Below are 22,264 nucleotides of genomic sequence, written 5' to 3'. Positions count from 1 at the left end.
AAGTGATCAGAAGTGCACATCTTGTTTGCATCAGGTTACGGAGCCAGATGTCGCCACATTTAAAACTGATTATTTATTTAGTGAGAGATCTTTCAGTTTAGTCTGATATTTGATTTGAATTTAAATAATTCTCGTGTCAGTTTAAATTCAGATGACGCAACAGTGGCTGATTTAAAAAAAAAAAAAAAAAGGCTGCTAATCCTTTCACATCTCAAAATCAACCCCCCCCACCATCCCCCCCACCCCACACACACACAGACAGACGGATTGAAGCAGCATGGGGGACTAAGGCCATGATTAAGGTGGATAAGAGACATCTAGAACAGCATTTATTTAGTTTTATTTCCATACATAGATGTCTATCACTCTATCGGGACTCAATCATATATAAAAAAAAGGTTCTGCTATCCGAGTCGCTCAAGCCCTCCCCAACCAAAAAAGAAAAGCCTTTCAGTGCTATTAATGCAGACAGTACAACTACAGTTATCAAGCTTTCTCTTTCGTCATCGGTCTGTTGCATACATAGTTGTTCTCTTGTGTTTACGCTCTGACAAGACAGCAAGGACAGTTTTATTTTGTAGGGTTAAAAAAAAAGAAAAAAGAAACAAAAAAATCATTTGCAGTGTGAAAGGTGATTGGAGGGGGAGGGGGGTTTGGGTGGAGGAGTTTCTGGAGCTCATGGGTGAAAGGTGGGAATCTCCGGGCCCTTAGCTGAGAAGCTGGCGGATCTCCTTGTGCATGTGACACAGGAAGTCGACCCAGCTGAGACAGAGAGAGAAAGGCAGGGTGAGCAGGGTTTAGGGCGCCCCCTGGTGAACTGTGTAACCGATTCAAGGCGAGATTCAGAATTTGAACCAGAGAAAAAAAGAGGGAGAACAACAGAGACAGAAAGGAAGAAAGAAAGAAGGGAAGAAAGACAAAAAGAGACAGAGAGAAGAAAGGAAAAGAAAAAGACACTGTTTTTCCATCACAACTTTCTCTGTGTTTTCTGGATGGCAGCCATATTGGATTCTGAACTCAGAGCTGCTCTCTATCCTCAAACTTTCCAAGCTGGAATTATCTTTCATTTAGTGTCATCTTCTTAACTTGGTATTTTTAATTAACAAGTATTATGTTTTGCACTAAGCGATTACTGTGTTTGTCTTGTAGCATTTATGTCTCAATACTGTCTGCTCATCTTGTGCAACCATTGGATCCAAAAAGATTGAAAAGTGCTTTTGGTCACAGAAGAGCCATGATGACGATGATGATAATAATAACAACAACAACAATGAGGCTTGCCTTCATGTATCATGATGAACAGGCAGACTGATCTGAAACAGAAAACAGGTTCAGAACGCCATTTCACGTCACACATGGAAACAAAACTCAGGAGACAGTCAACAAATGTCTAACTTAAAAGCAAATCATAAGATAAATTATTAATCTCTGATATGTTTTCTGTTTGAACAAAACAGTAAAGCTTCAAGGTGGTCCATTATCTTTTTGAATTTTATGAAGAAATCATGATTAAAGCGTAAAACAAAACGTTATGGAAAACCAACTGACTGCATTAGAAAGCTCAGTGTGAATGAACTATGTTCAGTCATACATGAATTAAAACTGATCATAAATCTGATCCTCATTAAAGAACTTATGGCCTTTAGTTGACTTATATGTTCTGTATTTAAAACACTTGGGGATTAGGATTAAACACTGTTATGAGAGCAACAGATGAAAAGATTAAGTACATACGAGTCTGTGACTTTACGATTATAGAGAGATTTTAGTTTCCTTTTCCTCAAAAAAGCAGTTGATTTGATTTATTTGGGCAGGCGAGTGCACATTAATCAACATTACCACAATTTATGGCATCGTAAATATGCAGGAATTAGCACAACAGCTAAATTTCAACCTGTGTCCCAAGACGAGTAAGCAGAAAAAACAAAACACTTTACTAAATAATTCACAGTACACATAGTTCTATTAGTAGGAGTATAAAAAATAAATGAAACAATATAAAAACAGGATAAAAGACTCACTGCTGTAAGCAGAGGAAGACATTAAGCAATGAATGCTCGAGTTTCTTTTCTAAGAAAAGCCACCTTCTGGTTAAAATGTGTTTCAGTCTCCTCTGGTTTTTATCCCTTTTCTGAATTAAATCACCATTTACAAAGTGTTTGATAGAACCACGACACCGGAGTCGGTCCATTTCCCCTCACCATGTTCGGATCGATCTGGCTGAAGCTCGGCGTGCCGAAGATGTTGAGCAGCAGCTCCTGCTGAACGCTGGCTCCCACCCACAGGAAGAGGTGGAGCCCCGTCTCCATCAGGTAAACTCCGCCTTTCTTCATCTGGAAAAATCCAGGAGACGGAGAAACACAATGAGTGGGATTATTAGAGATTACTGAGGAACTGAAGATGGATGGACAGCAGGGAAGCAAGCAGAGTTGTGCAATAACTAGTTACATTTACTCAATTACATTTATTGAGTAACTTTTAAAAAAAATTACTTTTAGGAGTATTTCTTAATGCTTTTGACTTTTACTTGAATACATGTATTGTGAAGTCTGGTCTAACTTGAGTAAAATTTCTGGATTCTCTACCCACTGTGAGTAATTTCACTGAACGAAAAACAAACATGTTTTAACCAAAAATTCATCAAAGACACGCCTGCAGTTTTGGTTAAAGTTTAAAGTTTTATACTGAAAGAAAATGATTTGGAAAATTTTCTTTTGTCTGTTATTTTTTCTACTTATATGAATAATTTTTTTCTCGTCTGAATTCTTAAAGATTAAATCATTAATAATTTGATGAGTGACGTTTTCACTTCTTGGGCGACTATTTTTTACTTTTACTTGAGTAAAAATATGCACAGCTACTTTTACTTTAGTACAATTTTGGGTCCTCTACCCAGCTCTGGATACAAGTTATTTATTAATCAGTTAATATAAAGTTAATTGATCTTATTGATCAACTAACAATTAATTAATAAGCCTCCGCTTGCGTTTTCTTTTGTACCAAGAGAACCGACTGTCTTTCCATAACATGAAGGTCTAAATTTTTTTTTTTAATATGCTGAATAAATAAAAATAAGTAAATGAATAAATAAATACATTTTAACTCTATTAAATCCTGATGGAATAAACAGAACATTTTGGTTCTCTCATATTATTAAACGTAGACATGTTAGGTTAGACAAATAAAAGATGAAAATAATAAAATATGGGAAACATTAAACAATAAACAAAGAGATTTTTATACAGAAATACTGACTGCGGCTGAAGGAATGTTAGACGATTATAAAGCTGTCATTAATGATTATTTTAGTAATCAATTATTCTGACAATAAAGGCACATTATGCACATTTTTCATTTAACCACTTTAGCTTATTTTATACAGTATTAGAAATACATAAGAAAATGCAAAATAGAGCAAAGGATGCATCTAAAAAAAACTAATGACATGTGAAAAGGTCAGGTCTTTCTGCCCAACTTATAATAATAATCTGTTGATTATTTTTTTGGGATTAACCAAATAATAACTGGATACAGAAGGTGTTTAATATGTGCTCAGAATGTATATATTTCTGTAAAGCTGTGGATTAATTGTTGATCTGAATGTTTCTATCAGCAAATGCCCTTTTCTGAGTCTGTCTTCTCCAGTTGGTTTTATCCCTTTTCTGAATTAAATCACCATTTAGAGAAGTGTTTGATAGAACCACTGGCAGCACGGAGTCGGTCCATTTCCCCTCACCATGTTGGATCGATCTGGCTGAAGCTCGTGCAGATGTTGAGCAGCAGCTCCTGCTGACAGGCTGGCTCCCACCCACAGCTAAAAAAACAACAACAACAAATGCACATCTTTAAACAACACAGATAAAAAGTGGTTATTAACAGATTATTAGCGAGGATGTGTAAATGTCACATGAGGAGTAAACTAAAGAAGAGGATTAGAGGTGTTGATGTTTGCTGAACCTGGGAAAGAACCTTCAAATTTAAATAAAACAAAAAGGAGAATAAATAGTTAATATATCCATTATAGTACCTGACCAGCAGATGATGGACTGGCACAGTTCTTTCTATAGCAGGCCAGAATCTGAGCGCACTGGTTGACCAGAGTGTCCCTCACAGCCTTGGTGGTATTGTTTGCAACACCCCTGAAAGCTGCAAGACACAAAAACACACAATAACCCAGCCTGAATGAGATCAGAAGTTTGAATCAGAGCCTTTAGAAAGGTAAGATCAAAATCTTCCAAGGATTTTTGGACTCACCATATTTGGCGAAGTAGTTGATGATTGTGTCGGTCTCACAGTTGCGGTAGAGATCGGCCAGCTGCGCGCAGCAGTTCACCGCCATGTTGTGGATGCGCAGGCGCCTCTGACCGCTGCAGCTGGTGTACAGAACGGCACACTGCAGGCATACAGCGATAAAACAAAACATTATTTCTGTTAAACACCCTCATGACAACGACTGAGAGGTTCGCCCAACCCAGCTGGATGATGAAGAACTTTGACCTTTCTCAGGTCACTGACAGCGTTTCTCCACCTTCATCAGTGCAGAAGCATCTTAATAAAATACTGTATCATTGAAAAGCAAATTTATTTTAGTAATTCCATTCAAAAGACTAATACCTGACAGATATTTTTCAACCTTTGTAATCAAAACAGTCTTTCTGCGCTCCGTCTATCTACGTTAAACTTACCTGAAAGAGAAAAAGACTGCTTACAATTTTTAATAAATATCTACTAAAAAAAAATCTAAAGAACTATCATTTTATTTCAATATTTAATCTTAATCCAAATGAGCAGCTCAGTCCTACACTGGATTGATGTAAAGTCAAGTATTTTTTTTTTAGCTGCATTTGCTACAAACAATTAAGCGTTCAACTAAAGGAATGCTGCTGTTCCTGCGTTTTTTTGGTAGTAACATTTTTATTTTCTCACTTAAAAAATTGATATTTTTTAAGTTTGCATTTTTTAACCCGTTTCCGACATTACATAAAAAATCTGCAGAATGTACCAATTTCTTTTTGTCTGATTAATAGTCAGAATTATCTATAGATTAATTGATAACTAAAATAATCATAGTTCTTACTTCTGGTAAAGACTTCTGAAATGGCCAGAAGCGTCTTATCTGGACTGACCAGGAAAAAGTTTCCTCTGAAACTGAATTCAGTTTTTTTTTTCTTAATCATGTAATAATTTTAATTAACAGAAATAAACATTTGAAATAGTCTGTGTCATAAACCTTTGTGAGTTTTACTTTTTGAATTACTGAAATAAATCCACTTTTGCTCACAGGTTGAATCCGCTCACCTGCATGAGCGCTCCCGTCTCCTCGCTGAGCTTGTCGTCGTGTTTGAACTCAACAGTGATGGCCTTGTCGCAGTCCAGCCCCGCCAGCTCTACATCCGTGGTGTTGTTCATGTAGAACGATCCGAAGAAATCTGTAGCCCGGATCCCTGCAGCATGACGACAACGGATAAAATTAAAACGCTGGATGCCTCTTCGTTCAGCACGCATAAAGTCTGGCTTGATTTCGATTTTGGTGACTTACCTGTGCTCGTCCGGACCCTCATCACGGCGTCAAACCCGACTTGTTTCTGAACGTCTCGCCTCAGGTCGTTCAGGAATCGCTCTTGATCTGTCTGAGCCTGAGATGATGAGGACAAAATTTACACTAAAAGGTCAAAGAATGTTTGTGGAGGAAACCAAACTCCGACAAAAAGCCGTCAATAGAGTTTATTTGAATCCGTCTGTGCCATCATTACACATCAAAATGTTGATTAATGTTTAATTTATAATGTTTCAAAAGCAACTCTAAACAGGAGGATTTTTAGTCCAGGTTTAAATTCAGTATTTTAAAGTCTGAGCCGCAGGGAGCCAGTGTAAGGACTTAAGAAATGGTGCGATGTGCTCCATCTTCCTAGGTTTAGTCAGAATGTCAGCAGCAGCGTTCTGCATCAGCAGCCACAGAAGGATCGATTTTTTCTGGATATGAACAGATTTTATCTGTATATCACTTTACAACAGTGACTACTGAGCCAAAGAGACTTCCATTAATCAAGTAACAAAAATTAATAGAATGCAAATGGGTAAAAAACAAGATAGATAAAGTTAAAGCGTTGGTAGAAACATAATATCACAGTGCTACTGTGTGCTAAAAGAAATTGTATTTTAGCTAAGCTTTAAACAAAAATAAGTCGCTGAGTAATTCTATAGTTTTTTGACCAGCTACAGCAAATAAGCAGCTACCCAACTGCTTGGACAAAGTGGTGATCTGAGTCATTTAGAGTATTTTCTCACCTGAAAATATGTGTATTTGTAGATGGAGCCTCCAGTGGAGACAGGAACCACTCCTAACGTTGCCACATCCACGTACTGATTAGGGAAAAGGAAAAGATCCACGCAGCAGCCCTGAGCCACACACTCCTTAGCCAGGTTGTTGTAGACTCCGACCTGCGGCTGAAACAGAGTCTGTGGACGAAAGCAGAGTTGGTGTGAAGCAACAAGTTGACGGTTAAAGCTCAAACGTCCTCCTGGATTTACTTGAGTTTACCTTTTCCTTGTCAGTCCCGATTAGCTTCTTATCTTCTCGGTTTTTCAGTTTTCCAGGAGCTTCTGCGATGGGCAAAGAGGTGTGAAACACAAACAGCTTCCCGGCACAGTCAGCCGCCTGAGAACACAACACACAACCTGTGACGCTCTGATGCCTCAAATATATATATACATATATATAATGAGTTGTAAAGAAAATATTTTCACATTAACAAATTTGTCTGTACAGGAAAACAAATAAATAAATGAATACACACTTTTTTTTTTTACTAAAATGTTATTATTTTCTATCCTAACCATCAGCTCAGGTTTCATAACTGTAAGCCTCAAAATAAAAATAAAATAAATTAATAAATACAAAAAGAGCAAGAAGCAGTGAGTACTAAAGGAAAATAAATATATTACCTAACCAAAAATTATTTTAATTTATTGAGACAAATCTATGTATGTATGGTAGATTAAGGAGTGAGAAAACTGTAAATTAATTAAATTGTGAAATTATTAAAAGAAAAACCACCAATAATTAAATTTAACACTAGATAGTTATAATTATTACTGTATTTATTTATTTCATGGCTCCTGTGTGAGCGATGGTGACATGAAATAATTTACAGACAACCCAAAAAATCAAAAATCATTCCAGGACACATTTAATCATGTAATTGCATACGTCAGAATTTTATAATATATTTATTCATTGATATATTTTATGAATTATATATTTCATTATTTAATGGTGTTTTTTTAATCAATTTATGATACATTTAATTAATTAATTAATAGGAGATTTACATGTATGGTTCATAGTGTATTTATTTAATTTTGTCACCGCTAGCCCTCCATATATTTGTAGGTTTTTAGTTGAGATGTTATTAATCTGCCAAAGCACACAGAAAAATGGAGGCGGTAGGAAAATATTATCTTTGTTTGCAGGTCATAACATCATTACAAACCGATTACATTAATTAAAGTTTTCCTACACCCTGCAGTCCTGATAACAATGTGTTTACCTTTAATGCTTCCAGTCCCGCCTGGATGACGGGTCCAAAGACCGTCTCCGTCTCTCTGGTGTCAGCAAACATCTCTGGGATCTGATCCAACAAACTGAAAAGCACAAATAACACATCAGTAAGAACGATGTAACACACACACACGCACACGCACGTGGGCGTGTGTTTGTTGGTTTGCTTCGAGGTCGCCCACCTCTCGATGACTTGTCTGCTTTCGTTCACATTCACCAGGAAGCCGTCGAGCAGCGGCACAAACATGTCCGACACGTCTGACACCACCAGCATCTGGGGCTGGGCGAGGGTCGACTTCACGTTGTAGAAATGCAACACCTTATTGTAGGTGACGAAACCAACCCGAATCACAGAATCCACCTCCGGGTTTTGCCTGGATACAGAGAAGTGAAGCGTCTAAACCAACTTTCCATTCCCGTCTGACCAGACTTTAGTTCTCCATCTGGACTGTGTTTGGATACCTGGGCAGAAGATCCAGCAGACTCTTGAGCTCGTTACAGACTATGCTGACCATCCCGCTCTTCACTGCGTTGTAGGACACGTCGATGAGGAAGATGAAGGCTGGAGGCTGCGGAAGCTTGTTGTTCTGTTGAAGACAAGCACATTTAAAAAATAACTGAATAATAAACACATTTATTCATCAGTAGTAGGTATTAGTTATTAGTAGTAGTTATTTTATGGTAGGTTTTCAAACTTTCCCAGCATCACACTTTGAAGACAAGAACAATACAAAAGAAATAAAAAAGGAAGCTTTAATATTACTGTTATTAATAATGTCTTGTGATGGTGTTCTATACTGTAAAGCAGGCACAACGTGAATTAAAATATAAGAAAATTAAAAAAATAAAGCCACCAGGATTTACTTGTGCCCCCACCAGGCTTAGCGTTGCTTATTTATTTACATTTTTGAATTTATGTTTGCATTTTTAAGTCTTTGTAGTTGGTGTTCATATATAAATCTTCCAATAACACATAATTATTAAATGATATTTTGAAATTTCCTCTCAACTTTAATAATTTTTTAAAACTCAAAAACGACAAGCCGCTGGATGAATGCCGGGCGCCCCAACCGCCAGGCTTAGCAAGTTTTCTGGGGGAAACCTTGATGAATATCAAGCACAATAAAGGACTTTATACAGAAATTCAGCACTTTCCGAACCTTGAAAACACCTAATTGAAATTCAAGAATCCTCAAGGATCTTAAGCACCTTTACAAACTCTAAATCATTACTGACTTTCCTGCGATCTGTGAGTTAGCAGTTAAAACACATTTCAAGTGTTTTGAGAAGAGATTCATACCTTGCAATAGTCAACAGTTGCCAGGTACTCGTAGGAGCCCAGCGACAGCTCCGGACGATCGTAGCAGTCCACTCTCTTCCCGGTGTGATCCAGATGCTGGAAGTAATGTGGAGGCACTGCAGGACACGATCACAGCCACAACCATGAGCTCAGCGCAGCCAGTTTCAGAAAAAGACATTCCTGAAACATGCCTACCCTCTGTGACACAGCTGCAGAAGCCACACTGGAAGCGGCGACCTCCCTCTATGAACTGCATGTACGGACACATGTAGGCCTTGCATCGGTTGCAGCGGATCGGACCGGACTCGCCGTGGTCCACCACATATGGAGGGGCCTGAGAAGACAATCAGCAACATGTTATTAATTTTCCTGAGGCAAGCATGATTCATTCACACAAGAACAAAATATAAGACTTAGTGATCATCAAAAATCCCTGAAACCGTTTTTGCCAAATTATGTAACCTAAAACTAATCCAGATGGACGCTGGAGCTCAAACAGTTAAAAAAATAAAAATAAAATTAAAAAAATCCTCAGACTGACACGCCAACCTCTGCAACTGCCAAAGGGATTATCTCAACAGACAGAACTAATCTTACAAAATCCAGCTGACTGCAAACTGTTACAGCAGGTGATGGAGCCACATTTTAAAACCAACGTCTGACACAGAGAGCAAAACTAAGAGAGAGGGTTGGGAGGTAACAGGGCATTGGGGTAACCAGGTTATCAAAAAACAGCAGCGGTTTGGCTTTCTGAGCCTTGATTAAGAATTGCAGCAAGTTTGATGTTTGCTATGTGTTGTCAGTAGTTCATAGAATAAAAGAACAATGTTCATTTTACTCAAACATACACCTATAAAGAGTAAAATCAGAGAAACTGATAACTTTAAGTGGTCTCGATTTCTTCCGGAGCCGTATTCCTCATCAGAAACTGCTTGACTGAAAAATGGAAAGTAACCGAGTTGAATCTGAAGTCGATTTCAAAGCACTCATCCTGTTTGCTCTGAAACTTTAATTTGATCTACAAGCCAGATTTGAAACCTTTGATCATGAAGTTTGAGAAGCTAATGGGGAAGGAAAAAAAAAGAAGGAAAGTAAAAAAAAAAAAAGAGAGACACACCTCATCGGGGGGCAGCGTGGCGAGGGGCTTGATGACAGCAGCCAGGGGGACCTGCGACTGCTTGGCCATGTCGGACGTACAAGGCATGTTGTAGGCCGTACAGCGGATAAACCTGGGACTGGCATTTCCTGCAACACAGAACATCTTACTGCTAATCGCTGCAAAACCAAGCAATAATGTTACTTATTATAAGGAAAAGACTTCACTTTCTGTCAGTTCTGTTGGTAGGTTAAGCTGGGTAAAAAGCTCTCATATCTTTTAAATAAACAAAAACAGGGCAAACATAACATGCAAGGATGTTTACCTTGATCTTTGACCTGAAAGTTGGTTGTGACTAGAGGTGGAGCCTGACCTCTGACCCCTGTTGTGAATGGCTCATTGGTCTTAGCCTTATCGTCTTCTATTACCTGGATCTAAAATGAACAGAGAGCGTGAGAGGATTTAGTTTGTGTCGTTAACATGAAAGTCGCACGTTTTCCCAGCTCAGATGTCCTAAAAACCGAACTGAAAAACGTTCAAACATCCATGCAGTAAAAGACTTTCACATGCACAATGAAAACCTTCACAGGACAGTCGAGGAATGGAACCAGTTTGTGCTCAAGCCGCTCTCAGAAACAGGACGAGATGTGGAGGAGAAGTTAAAGGAAATCCCGAGGAAATATTTATTCTCAACGACATGCCTTTAATGCATCAAGTCAGAGGAGGGTCAAAGGGCAAAGGTAGCATGCAGGGCAAGAAAAGGGACTCAAGAGAAGGGGTTAAATAAAAGTTTCACAATGCACACACAAAAAAAATAAATACTCCCGAGCTCCCAACAACCAAACAGGTCGACTTAAACAGGGAGAAATAGCAAAAGTTGTTTGGTGTAAAAATCTAAAACATAATTCCCCGAGAAGAAAGTTTGACATTTAAGGAAAAATATTTTTGCAAACAAATAAAAAAAAAAAAATCATAATAAAATGAGAGCTAAACAAATGAAAATGACACTGACTGTGACAGCTGACCCTGCTGTATGTTTAGTATTTCACGAGACACAAAATCGTCCAATCATATTTCTTAAAAAGATTCTTTAGGGTCACCATGGTAACCAGTGGTAATCCCCTTTCACATGTAGCTTCGCTGGATGCTGCCTTTGCTCATATTTTAGTCATTTAAGTAACAATCCAACAATCGATCCGCCATTCTCACAAAAGCAAGGCGTCCCTTTAAATTGTGTTTAATTCAGGTTTGTTTACGTTGCCTAAAAATACCTGGAGATAACTTTCAGAACAAATCAGATACCTAAATTCATCAGATTTATTTATTTTGTTTTAACTAAAAAAATTAAAAAAAATCACAGCTAGCCCAGATGGAGTTAGGCTTGAACCGGTATGAAACGCTCACAGAATGATCGATACAATTACCATAATATAATGTTTCATTAGAAACAAAAGTAGTCAATAACTATCAGCAGAGCAGCCAGCCCGTCAGCCGTTTGGGAATAAAGTCCCTTCATCATGGCTGCCTATGAATCATGGATCTTGTACTTTAAATCTTTATTTGTCAGCTGGAGCTACAACTTAGAAAGACCTTACAAATATATTACAAATAAATGAATAAAATTTGAGATATTTGACTTTTAAGGCAATTTAAGAGTTTTCAAGACCAAAAGTAGGTATTACAATAAAAATTAGGACATAATTTTACCTCTTTAAAAGGTCAAAAATTAACTTCTGAGGCAGAGTTTTAATATAATGAAAAATGTAATCTACTTAATTTTAAGTTTAAAAATTATATTTAACACTCATAACCAAAGATGTGTATATATATCATCAGGACTTTTACAAGCCTATAATTGAGATGATTGGCTTTATAACTAATACGAAATCTAAAACAAAAAATACACGTTTAGGACTTTTTGATGCCTAAATATGAGCCCGAACTTTTTAAGATTAAATCTTAGACTTATAATGAAAGTCTAAGACGTGTGGAAATATGTAGGAGTTTTTCAAACTGGAAAATGGGTTTTAAAAATGTAAACTCGCATCTTATCCAAACATCCGACTTAACGTAAATGTAAACAAAGTCACTAAAATCTTTCAGCTCATTTTCTTTCATCAGTTTTGATCTTCAGCTGCAACCCTCTAGCTAAACATAACAAAAGAACAGAAACACATCAGTGTCAAAAAACCCACAACGACTACCACTGACTTTGAGGAGGTAGGAGAACCAACAGGAGGAGGAAAGGGATTGTTGCAATCAAACATTTAGGAGAACATGAGGAAGAGGAGAGGACAGGCACACAGAAACTTACTGGGCTGGGGATAGCATCTGGATCTATTCTATGTCTTGATTTCTGCACAGCCGGCATGTCAGACGCTTGCTTTACAATCAAAAGTTTGTCCGGCAAATTGTGCAAAACAGAACAAAATAAATACATACAAAAAGTGAAGAGATAAAAAAAAAAAGAAGTGTAAGAAGAAAAGCCACAGCAAGACTTGGCAGAACTGTTAACACAGCAGTATCTGCTAAATGTTAGTCCAACTGTAGAAACATGCTAAGCATCAACATACGTCACAAAAGCTTCAAATCATGAGAAGAGATCAGACTTTTGAAGTCGTAGAGTATTTTCTCTAAACATTGAATAAATGTTCATTAATTAGTGACAAATTTGATGATTATGTCTTACTAAGCTAACAGATATTTTTAAATGCTGGATCTAAAATACACAAAGTTTTCAACAAATCTGAGCAACACAGATGTATCTAAAACAACAAAAGTTGCTCAACCAAATGATTTAAAAGCTGAGACAACTGCACACATTTCAGTTCTGTCTGAACTTTACCAAAAAGTAAAAAGAGTGACTGAATAATATTTAATGTCTACAGAAAAACAATTACATGAGAACATCTGTGAAAGTCAAACACAATAAATAAATCATAAATTTAAAGTAGAGAAGGGCCAAGATGTAAGGCAATGACTGAGAAAGGGGCAGTTTTATGCTGGACTAGTCCAGATCAATGCCCAAAAATTCAGAAACTAACGGTCTACATGTATGCTTGAGCAAATATAATGTAACAATTGTGCTAATTGTTATTGTATAACAATAACACTCTTCAATAACACACTGAAGAGTGTAATTGTTGGTCCTTCCTGTTCCTAAACTGTTGCATCAGTTTAGGAACAGGAAGGCCAGCTTAGTACGGACAAGATTTGGAAACGTTGAAAAAGAAAAAGTTTCCTACGTGAAACGAGTTCAGAAGGTTTTAATTGTGAAAAATAAATGAAACATTTACATTCAAGCAAAAGCCGTATTTAGTTTGCTCACCGGGCTGGGAATAGCATCCGGATCAAGTCTCTTCTGTGGAGCAGGAGCAGAGGTGGGAGCCGGTGCCGGGGCCCCGTAGTTTGGTTGTCCAGGATACGGACCTGCATATCCAGGCTGGGGGCTTCTGGCCTGGCCAAACGCACCTAATGCAAAAACACAAAACAACTCAGCTTCCAGACAAACCAAACCGTTTTCGTTTGACTAAACTGTTGAGTTCCCACCATTTTGTTGAGGAGGGTATCCTGTCTGCATGCCAGGCTGAACAGGGGGCTGCTGCAGGGGCCCCGGAGGCCCCTGTTGACCCGGTGGACCCTGCGGTCCTGGAGGCAGGTGGTTGCTCTGTCCCATAGATGTTGGAGGCATTTGAGCCCTGGGAGGCGGCGGCCCTGAGTGGTACAGAGACGGCTGGGCTGCAGGGGGCTGCTGTGGCTGAGACATGGGGGGGTACTGACCCGAAACCGCTGCGGTGGGGGGAGGCCCAGGCGGAGGAAAAGACCCTGGCTGAGAGGAAGGCTGTGTCAGGTGAGGTGGAAAGGAGCCTTGAGCGATCGGAGGCGGGCCGCCAGCGAAGCCAGATTGGCTACCAGGTGGAGGTGCTGATGACAAAGAGGGCGGAGCAGCAGGGAAGGGCGGCTGCGGCTGAGATACCGGCGCAGCTTGGGGCCGAGTCGGGAGACCCGAGAAAGAGGATGGGGGGAAAGTCTGCTGGGAGGGCGGAGGTGGAGCAGAAGATGTGAACTGCTGCTGGGAGGTGGGGGGACGAGACGAGTCGGGAGGCGGAGGAAGCTGCAGGGTGGAGGCTGGGTGGGAGCAGATGAGGCAGGAGGCGGAGCCTGGGTGTAGGAGGGCTGGGGTGGGGCAGAGTAGGTACTGATGGGGGGCTGGGAGCTGTGAGGAGGAGCTGATGGGAGGGAGACACAGAGATACTGGTTAGAATTAAGGGTGCAAATAACAATTATTTCAGTAATAGATAATTCTGAACAAAAGCGAAACATTTAGATTCAAGCGGTTTTTCATTTAACCACTTAAACCAGTTTAAATACAATATTAGAAACACATTAAAAGATGTAAATAAATGAATAATTAAACTCCTTCTTCAAGTAAGAAAATAAAACATTTCATTGGCCAAACTTCAATAACAGCATTCTTTTAGTGAGCGTTTGATCACTTGTAGCCCAGGAAGCATCTGTAGCTAAAAAATATCAACATGCTAAAAACTCAGCCATTTCTGCTCGACTTATCAACACAGTGTAGTTACTGATCTGGTGATTATTTTAATTTTATTTCATGAACTGATTCAAAATTGGATAGAAAAAGGTACTTAATGTAAGATTTTAATTTATTTATTTTTCTCACGGAATATATTTACAGACAGAGTTTATTTAATGTCAAACGCAAAATGTATATATTTTTGTACAGTTTTTGCTTACTTGCTGCTCTGAATATGTTCTTTCAGCAAATTGACTTTTAGAGTGTATGCTCCAGTTAACGATTAATTGATTACTAAAATAGTTGACGAGAATTTCAATAACTGATTAATGCAATTAATTGTTTCAGCCCTTGTAAGAATGCATTCTGTTGAATTTTAGCGTTCCTCCAGCTGGTTGAGACTTCAAATCCACAACTACCAAATTAAATTTTAACCAACAAGGCTGAGCAATTTTCAAATCTCACCGAAACTTTTACATAATTTTTACCAATTACCATAACTTTTTCCTTCTTCCCTGATCAATCACTGCAAATCTTCCTCAGATTTGACTAATCCATGTAAGCTTCCTGTGTGACTTCACTTCCTGTCAGTCAACAACAAAGGATTTCTGTGTGTCACCCCGTTTAAGTCTAATCAAAGAGACACTGAACTCTGTGTAAAGTTAACTTTACTTGACTGCAGAATATGTAATTCTGGTTTTTACTCTAGCACAATTTCTTACTATGTGAAGTTGGTTTCAGGTGATATTACATAAAAAATGTTTTTTTTTTTTGTGCCATGGGTAAAGAATTAAACTTGAATTAAATGTGCAACTTTTTGACAAAATTGTTGCAGGGAAAAAAAAAAAAAGAAACAACCGACTTTTTAGGCTGCGATAATAACAATAATAAAAAAAGCTAGTGACATCCATGAGGGACTGATTGTAAAATACTCAACATCATCATATCACATACATCAAATCCATTTAAACGTACCATATCCTGGCCCTGCTGGGGTTGGCGGTCCGGACGTGATCTGCATCCCCGTCATCTGACTGGTGACCTGTTGCATTGTGGGTGGAGGTCCATAGTGTTGCGGATAGGAAGGGTGCGGCCCGGTCATGTTCATATGTCCCTGGTTGTATGGCTGGGCTGCAGCAGGCCTGCAAATCCACAGAAGACATAAGTGGAAAGCTATGGTTTCTGCTCAGAGAAACGCTTTACATTAACAAAATTAATGACAGCAGAGTAAAAACTCCAGTTATTCGTAACTCTAATACATCATGGAGAAAATATGCGAACTGCTCTCACTATTCTTCTATGTCAAGTGGGGCTGGGCAATGAGACAGTAATATTTAAAGCAATAGACAAGTAATCAATAGCAATAGAAAATACATCAGAACTGAATTCTGACCCTGAACCGCACAGCACTCTGGGAGATGTAGGCAGAGGAAAGGCTTTAGCCTCTCAATCTTTTACACCCAGCTAAGCAAGGTTGGTGGCATCAACAAACTCATTTCATCTTTGGTTACCTAGCAACAACCTGTTGAGTTACATAACAGTTTCATGTTTGGTCACCAGGCCTCATAACTACTTAAAAATGTTATGAGGCCTGGTCACGTCACCAATTTGGCAGTATTTTGAAAATATAAAACTAATCAATATTTATCAAAATCTAGTGATGTGAAATGTTTATATTGTGATATGTTTTTCAACCATATTGCCCAAGGATGTTGAACACAGCATCTTTTCATAATAATTTATTTAAAAAGTTAAAAATGTTTTTGTACCAGTGATATAACTAAACACCTGCAGGTTTACATAACTATCCTGCAGAATTTCTTGAAATAAATCTTGTAGCTACGGATCTAAAGCAGCTCTGTGATGCATTGATACCAACGTTGGATTTTCCTGGAGCAGTGCCAGTCGGGACATTAATATCCAAACATCATGAGCTCATTTAACAAAGTAACACTACCTAATCGTAAATTTCAACTTTCAAACAATACAAAAACTAAAGAACCTCAAACACTTACTTTTATTCTTTATTTGTGCATTTTAGGTTGTATCTGAATAAGCTAGATAATTTTCTAACATCTTTCCTAATGAGATCTTCTCATGTTTCGGTCACAGTGCATGTATTGAGTGGAAGGAAGAGAAATGTGGTGCATTTGTGAAAATCGGAAAAATGGATTGCATTCAAGCACTTCCTTGTCACAAAACCTTCACTGAATGAGCAGAAAAGGCAAAACATGTGCACAAAATTATGCCGCAAATGATTGATCATAAATCTGGTTTTATTTGGAAGTAAATAGAAAACAAAATGGATATAAAAACACCACTTTTGTAAAGTTTGAAGTTCGTGCTGTCAAGTTGAAACGAGCCCTCAGCATGCTACTATTATTCTTGCAGCAGCCTTTTAAATGCGTCACGTCATGCTCACTCCAGAGCGGGCATCGACCCGAGAGTTAAAAAGCCTGACAAATTCTGATTTTGGAGTTGTCTGAAAAGTTGCTAAGTTGACAACAGTGGGGCGACTATTGTTAACTGCATATGTGTAAACTTAACCAGAAAAAAAACGGCTGGTTTTTGTAACTAAGATCAACTTCAGAGTATCATTTGATCATCAATCTCCCAAAATGAATATATAAATATATATAGATGCTGTGAAGTAGGAAAATTGTAACTAATTTCACATTTTTACGTCCCTGTCTAAATACAAAAAGTTACCTGGGTGGTGCTTGTGTCATAGGTGGGGGTCCATTCTGCATGTCCCCCTGACTGTGGCTGTACTGGTTATACTGTTGAGGGGCTGAGACAGGAGGTGGTGCAGAGGTGGGAGGACCCTGAGCCTGACCTGAAGAAAAGAAAAAAAACAAACAAAAACAAGATCATCAACATGTACTAATAACAGCACAATGGAAAAGAACTGAACTTGTCTACACTGTGTCACATTAAGATCAGAAACTTTACTGGATTTTACTGGAATCTTATGTGATGGACCAACACTGCTTTGTGCACAACTGCAAAGTGGAAGAAAAACAAGAAAAGAGTGGTGGGCATTTCACCTTAGATGAAAAGTAAATAGAGTATTAATCAGCCAAAAGTCACAACTTTAGTCTTGTCCTCCACAAATCTGGTCTTTGTGGAAGAGCTGCTAAAACTAAATGGAATGTGAATAAAAACGAACTTCAAATCAACCTGAATCTACAATGTCCACCCTGAAACATGGTGGTGCTAGCGAGGCCGGTCATGATAAAGTTTGCTAGGCAATTAATTGTCCAACAAATTATTCCGATAGACGATAATATTGTTGTTTTGAGACCATTTTAAGTAATATAATGATAACTTCAAAATAATGCAAGTACATAACCTTAAAGATCAATAAACTGTAATTTCTAAGACATTTAACACTGGAACTGGAAGTTTTTTCAAATATTCAACTTAAACAAAACTCGTGAAAAAAATAAAATGAAATGAATACTGAAGTCTCTCTCTGTGAAATGGCACATTGAGACCAAAGCGTTAGATAAATTAACCTTTTTTTTGTTAAAAATGAAAAGTAAAATATAACACAAAAAAAAGAATGTCTGATTTCATAACATATACAATTAAGGAAGTTTAAGGACTCTCCTCTAGAGAACACTCAATGCAAAATGATTCATCATACAAAACATTCCTATTTGCCAAGTCATGTTAATATATGGGGCTGCAGATGATAATAAATTAAGAGCCGTTTGGGAGCAAAAAGAGCCAAAACTCCCATTTCTAGTGGAAAGACCTTAAAATATAATAAATCTCTTCAGATTATCTCAGTCTGACAGGCTTAATTATTTTGTTTAGAAAGACTGGAAAAAATTCTTGTCTCAATTTGTCCCATTATCAATCCAAGTTAGTGCCAAAAGATAAATATGACAAAAAGCCACAAAGCTGATAAATAGTTTCCAAATAATACAACATTAAAACAACATTCCAAGATTTAGATTTTGGGGTCAGAAGCTCAGGCTTCACTTTAAAAGTGGGTCAAACAACATTTTAGGCCAAACTTGAGTAAAAATAACCACCAGACATTTAACATTTATGAGATGTAACATGCAAGTCAATAAAAAGATCAAGCTTGTCCGATAAAGAGCGACATGAAAATAAGAACCCAAGTTAAAAAACTACAGAGATTTAATATATACTGAACTAAATAAGAGAAGGAAAATGAGAAAAGAAAGAAGATGTTTTAGGCACAGTTGCGATTTGATGTTTGCAGGATGTGTGAGGTGAGAAAGAACCGAGGGGTGAAGAGAGGCAGTTACCTAAGTCAAGAGGAGAGGAGAGGTCAGAGACTGGGTTGGCTGCCACAGCCTTAGAGGGAAAGCTTGTGAAAGGAGAATAACCTGAAATACAAGAAAATAGGGAAAGGGAGCAAATACAGAGACATAGAGTGATGTGTGAAGGTAAATGAAGTAATGAAAGGGCGGCTCAGATATAGATTAGTTTGCACAGGTGATGAGATTTTCACATCTGCAAAGCGTGAACTGTTTAAAGTTGATCATAATTGTGCAGCTGCTGATCTGGACGCTTCTTGTTCACCTTGTGGAGGAACGCCAGGCTGATAGGCTGAAGCGGGGCCGTTGTAAGGTCCATAGGGGGCAGGGTATCCTCCGTCCAGGGGGGCGTAGCCGGGCTGAGAGTAGCCAGGCTGGGGCTGGCCGTAGGGAGAGGCCATTGGAGTGTGCTGGTTTACATTCATCTTCAGTTCATCCCTAAAGCTTGATCAAACAGTGACAGAATTACAACACTATATCTAATGCCATCATAGCTTCTGGCGTGATTATGAAGTTGAGAATGGGGAAAGTGCAGTGGAAGTTGGGAATCAAAAATTTGACATTTTTCCAACAAGTAAATGCAACACAATGTTTACACTGCACTCTTCAGTCTGAATGTTGCCACCAAGAATACATTTATCAAATTTAGCTATTTTTAGCATTGCTGAGGAGTTGTCACCCATAGTAGGCTTCTTAACAGCAAAATGTATTTTATATTAAATGTTGTGGCAGGAGTCTGGTTAGCATAGGACTGAACGTATTTCAGCAAAGTTGCTCTGTTTTATTATTTTGAACCTCTGTCTATAAGCAGAGGGGCTGAATTTGAGAAAATCCCAGACTATGGTTTTCAGAATATAAACACAGAGATGGAGGATTTTGTATCGCTCTCCATGCAAACTACACTAATATGTCGCTGAAGACTGTTTTAAATGTCCATTCCGCAACAATTTGGTCTTTGTTGATCAATCTTAGTAAAACTTAATCATCTGTCTTCTTTCAACTGAACTAGCAAACCGAAACCCTCATCTAAAAAATTATTTATTTGCTGTTTTGGGTTGAAGGTGTGAGAATTTTCAATAACATAAACTTAGAATGTTGCTTGTTGTTGTCTGTTTATTTTTCCTGATGATAGTGTTATATCTTTAATTTTCTTAAATCAGTCTTTTAGATAATGCTTTCAACTATCTTTATTCCAACAATTCAAATGATCTGATACCAAAGCAGATGTTTAATTACCTTGTGCAAAGCCTGGTTTCTATCAAAACTAGGAAATAGTATTATCTCAATTTCAGAATGTGGCCATATTGTTTACATTGAAAAAAGAAAACAGAAACAAGTGGAGGTTGAATGTCATCATTCAGCAGAGGCGCTTCGCTGTCAGTGTTTTTAATGGTGATGATATATTCTACATTAACATTTTACCTTTGAGCAAATCGATAACAAAACAGAACATTAATTTAAAAAAATATTCAACATTTCACTAAATATTCTTTGAGGTAAAGTAATTTTGTTATTTTTAGTCTCAACTTTTCATATTATTGTAATTTAATTACATATAAATATGACTGCTAGTAAAAAGGTAAGAAACATGTTTCTAACCTACAAACAAGTTTCTGAAGTAAGAAATATATTTTGATAACATTTCAGATTCAATGATCAGATGTTTAACATATGTCAAAAAATCTGCTCTCACTCCCACTAAGTTAAACCATCTTTTCATAATAATATTTCCAGGTTCTTTGATCACATCTAGACAATTTAAATGTCCTTCTGACTTTCAGGTTTCAAATCATGGCAGCATGAAGTTCATGACAAGACTGAAAGATTCAAAGGCAGATTAACAATTACTGGCACTTTCTCTTAACTAAATCTTGTGAGAAACAAGATCTTTTCTCACTGCTCAATAACACTGACGGATCCTGATAATAATTTCAGAAATGTTTCAGATCAAATCCACTACTAAAAGATGTGTTCCTGCTGAGCTACTTATCATACACTCAAGTTTCTAGATGTAGGCCTAACTTATACGACAAACATGAGTATCATCTAACAAACATGGGCTAAGCGAGCGGAGCCTTTGAATTATTCAACAGAGAAGGGGCCACGATGAGAAATACAATAGCTATCTAGTAAGTCAGGCCCGCGAAAAGAACTCAATCTTCTGCTTTTAACAGGCCAATTAAGATAAACTGCGCTAAAGTTAAACAAAAACAACTTAATCCCACAGTTAAAGGTTAGTATACAAGTCCTGAACTGCAGCAAAACCCGAGGACGAGCTGGCGAGTGTAGCAGTGCCGCATCAACATTAACTGATTAGTAGCTACTAGCTATAGCATAGTAATATACCATTAAAAGTTTGGAAAAGAATGATTCAAACATCGAGTTGCTACCATGTGTGAGTTAGAAGAGTGGCACAAATACAAGAAGTTGGCAAAAAAACAACGTTTAACTCCTGAATACGTGAGTGCTAATTCAGCATGCTAATGTTAGCAACAGGCCAGATTGAATCATGACAGCAAAGGTGCTTGAATCAGCTGAGATCGAGTCGCCACAGCCTGCCGTAGAAAGCTAATGCTAGCCCCGCTGACATATGATGCTAGCCGAAAGTGAAGCTAATAACCTCCAGTTACTTCTCAGAAAGCTGCTAGCCGCGTCTCTTAGCATCTGTTAGCATTGCTTAGCATCGGTAGAGGTAGCGAAATCCGAGCTCCCCGTGTCAAAACCGGGTGAGGGTGTCAGACATGAAGCCGCATCACAACAAAACCTACCTCGCTAGAGGTGTAAATAGTAAGGCAATCCGTTGTTCGTGGCAAACAGAGAAGCCCTGTGGCAGACTGAACTCGAAGCCGTCCCGGGGTGTTGCTCACTAATCCCTTCTTGGTTGCAGAAGCGGACATTCAGCGGAACTGCTGCAACGCTGTGCCACGTCCACATCCGGACGACGTACGACGACTTCCTCTACGTTCCCACCTTCCCCGGCTCTTTTCCCGTGAACTGAATCACTTGGTTTAATTCTACGGAGGACCACAACTGACATAATTAAAAATAAATGCAGAAATCTACATTTAGTTTTTCCTTTTACTTACACATCCGATTGACATTTTGTGAATTATGTTGTTTGTTTGTATATAGCTGTTTATTGCTTGATGTTTTATTAATTTATAAACATGTCACAAATCATATTTGGATTCACATTATGCATAAAATCTTTGCACCCCAACTGGCAGTAAACTTTAAACATTATTTGCATTATTTTGTAATAAACAAAAAATGAAATTTTATGGTAAGAGATTTTATAAACAGTTGATTTGCATTAATAACTCATATGCCATATAGTTCTATAAGAACTATGTTGTTTGCAGTAGCAGCATAAAGGAAAGTGATGTAAAGTTGAAAAGAGACAACAATTTTTGATGTACTAGTTATTAACAAGTAAAGGCAACTGCAAATAAATGGCTTTCTAGCCTATATTGAC

The 22,264-nt window shown here is 38.0% G+C and overlaps 1 protein-coding gene across 1 annotated transcript; it reads right to left on the bottom strand.

Moving 5' to 3' along the window:
* Positions 1-1,283: 1,283 nt before the first annotated feature.
* sec24c (SEC24 homolog C, COPII coat complex component) lies at positions 1,284-21,781 on the bottom strand. The gene is given in 25 exon segments (XM_044103146.1): positions 1,284-1,313; positions 2,202-2,333; positions 3,737-3,814; positions 4,028-4,146; positions 4,255-4,393; positions 5,299-5,444; positions 5,540-5,636; positions 6,289-6,459; positions 6,542-6,658; positions 7,551-7,644; positions 7,744-7,935; positions 8,024-8,148; positions 8,862-8,977; positions 9,057-9,195; positions 9,979-10,106; positions 10,283-10,391; positions 12,272-12,340; positions 13,286-13,428; positions 13,507-14,070; positions 14,073-14,186; positions 15,470-15,636; positions 17,204-17,330; positions 18,778-18,858; positions 19,055-19,233; positions 21,558-21,781. Coding segments are annotated over 24 exon segments (3,357 nt in total). The 5' UTR covers positions 19,215-19,233; positions 21,558-21,781.
* Positions 21,782-22,264: the final 483 nt, after the last annotated feature.

Source organism: Gambusia affinis, linkage group LG20, assembly GCF_019740435.1.
Source record: "Gambusia affinis linkage group LG20, SWU_Gaff_1.0, whole genome shotgun sequence".
Lineage (NCBI taxonomy): Eukaryota > Metazoa > Chordata > Actinopteri > Cyprinodontiformes > Poeciliidae > Gambusia > Gambusia affinis.
This window is presented reverse-complemented; position numbering and strand designations above follow the sequence as displayed.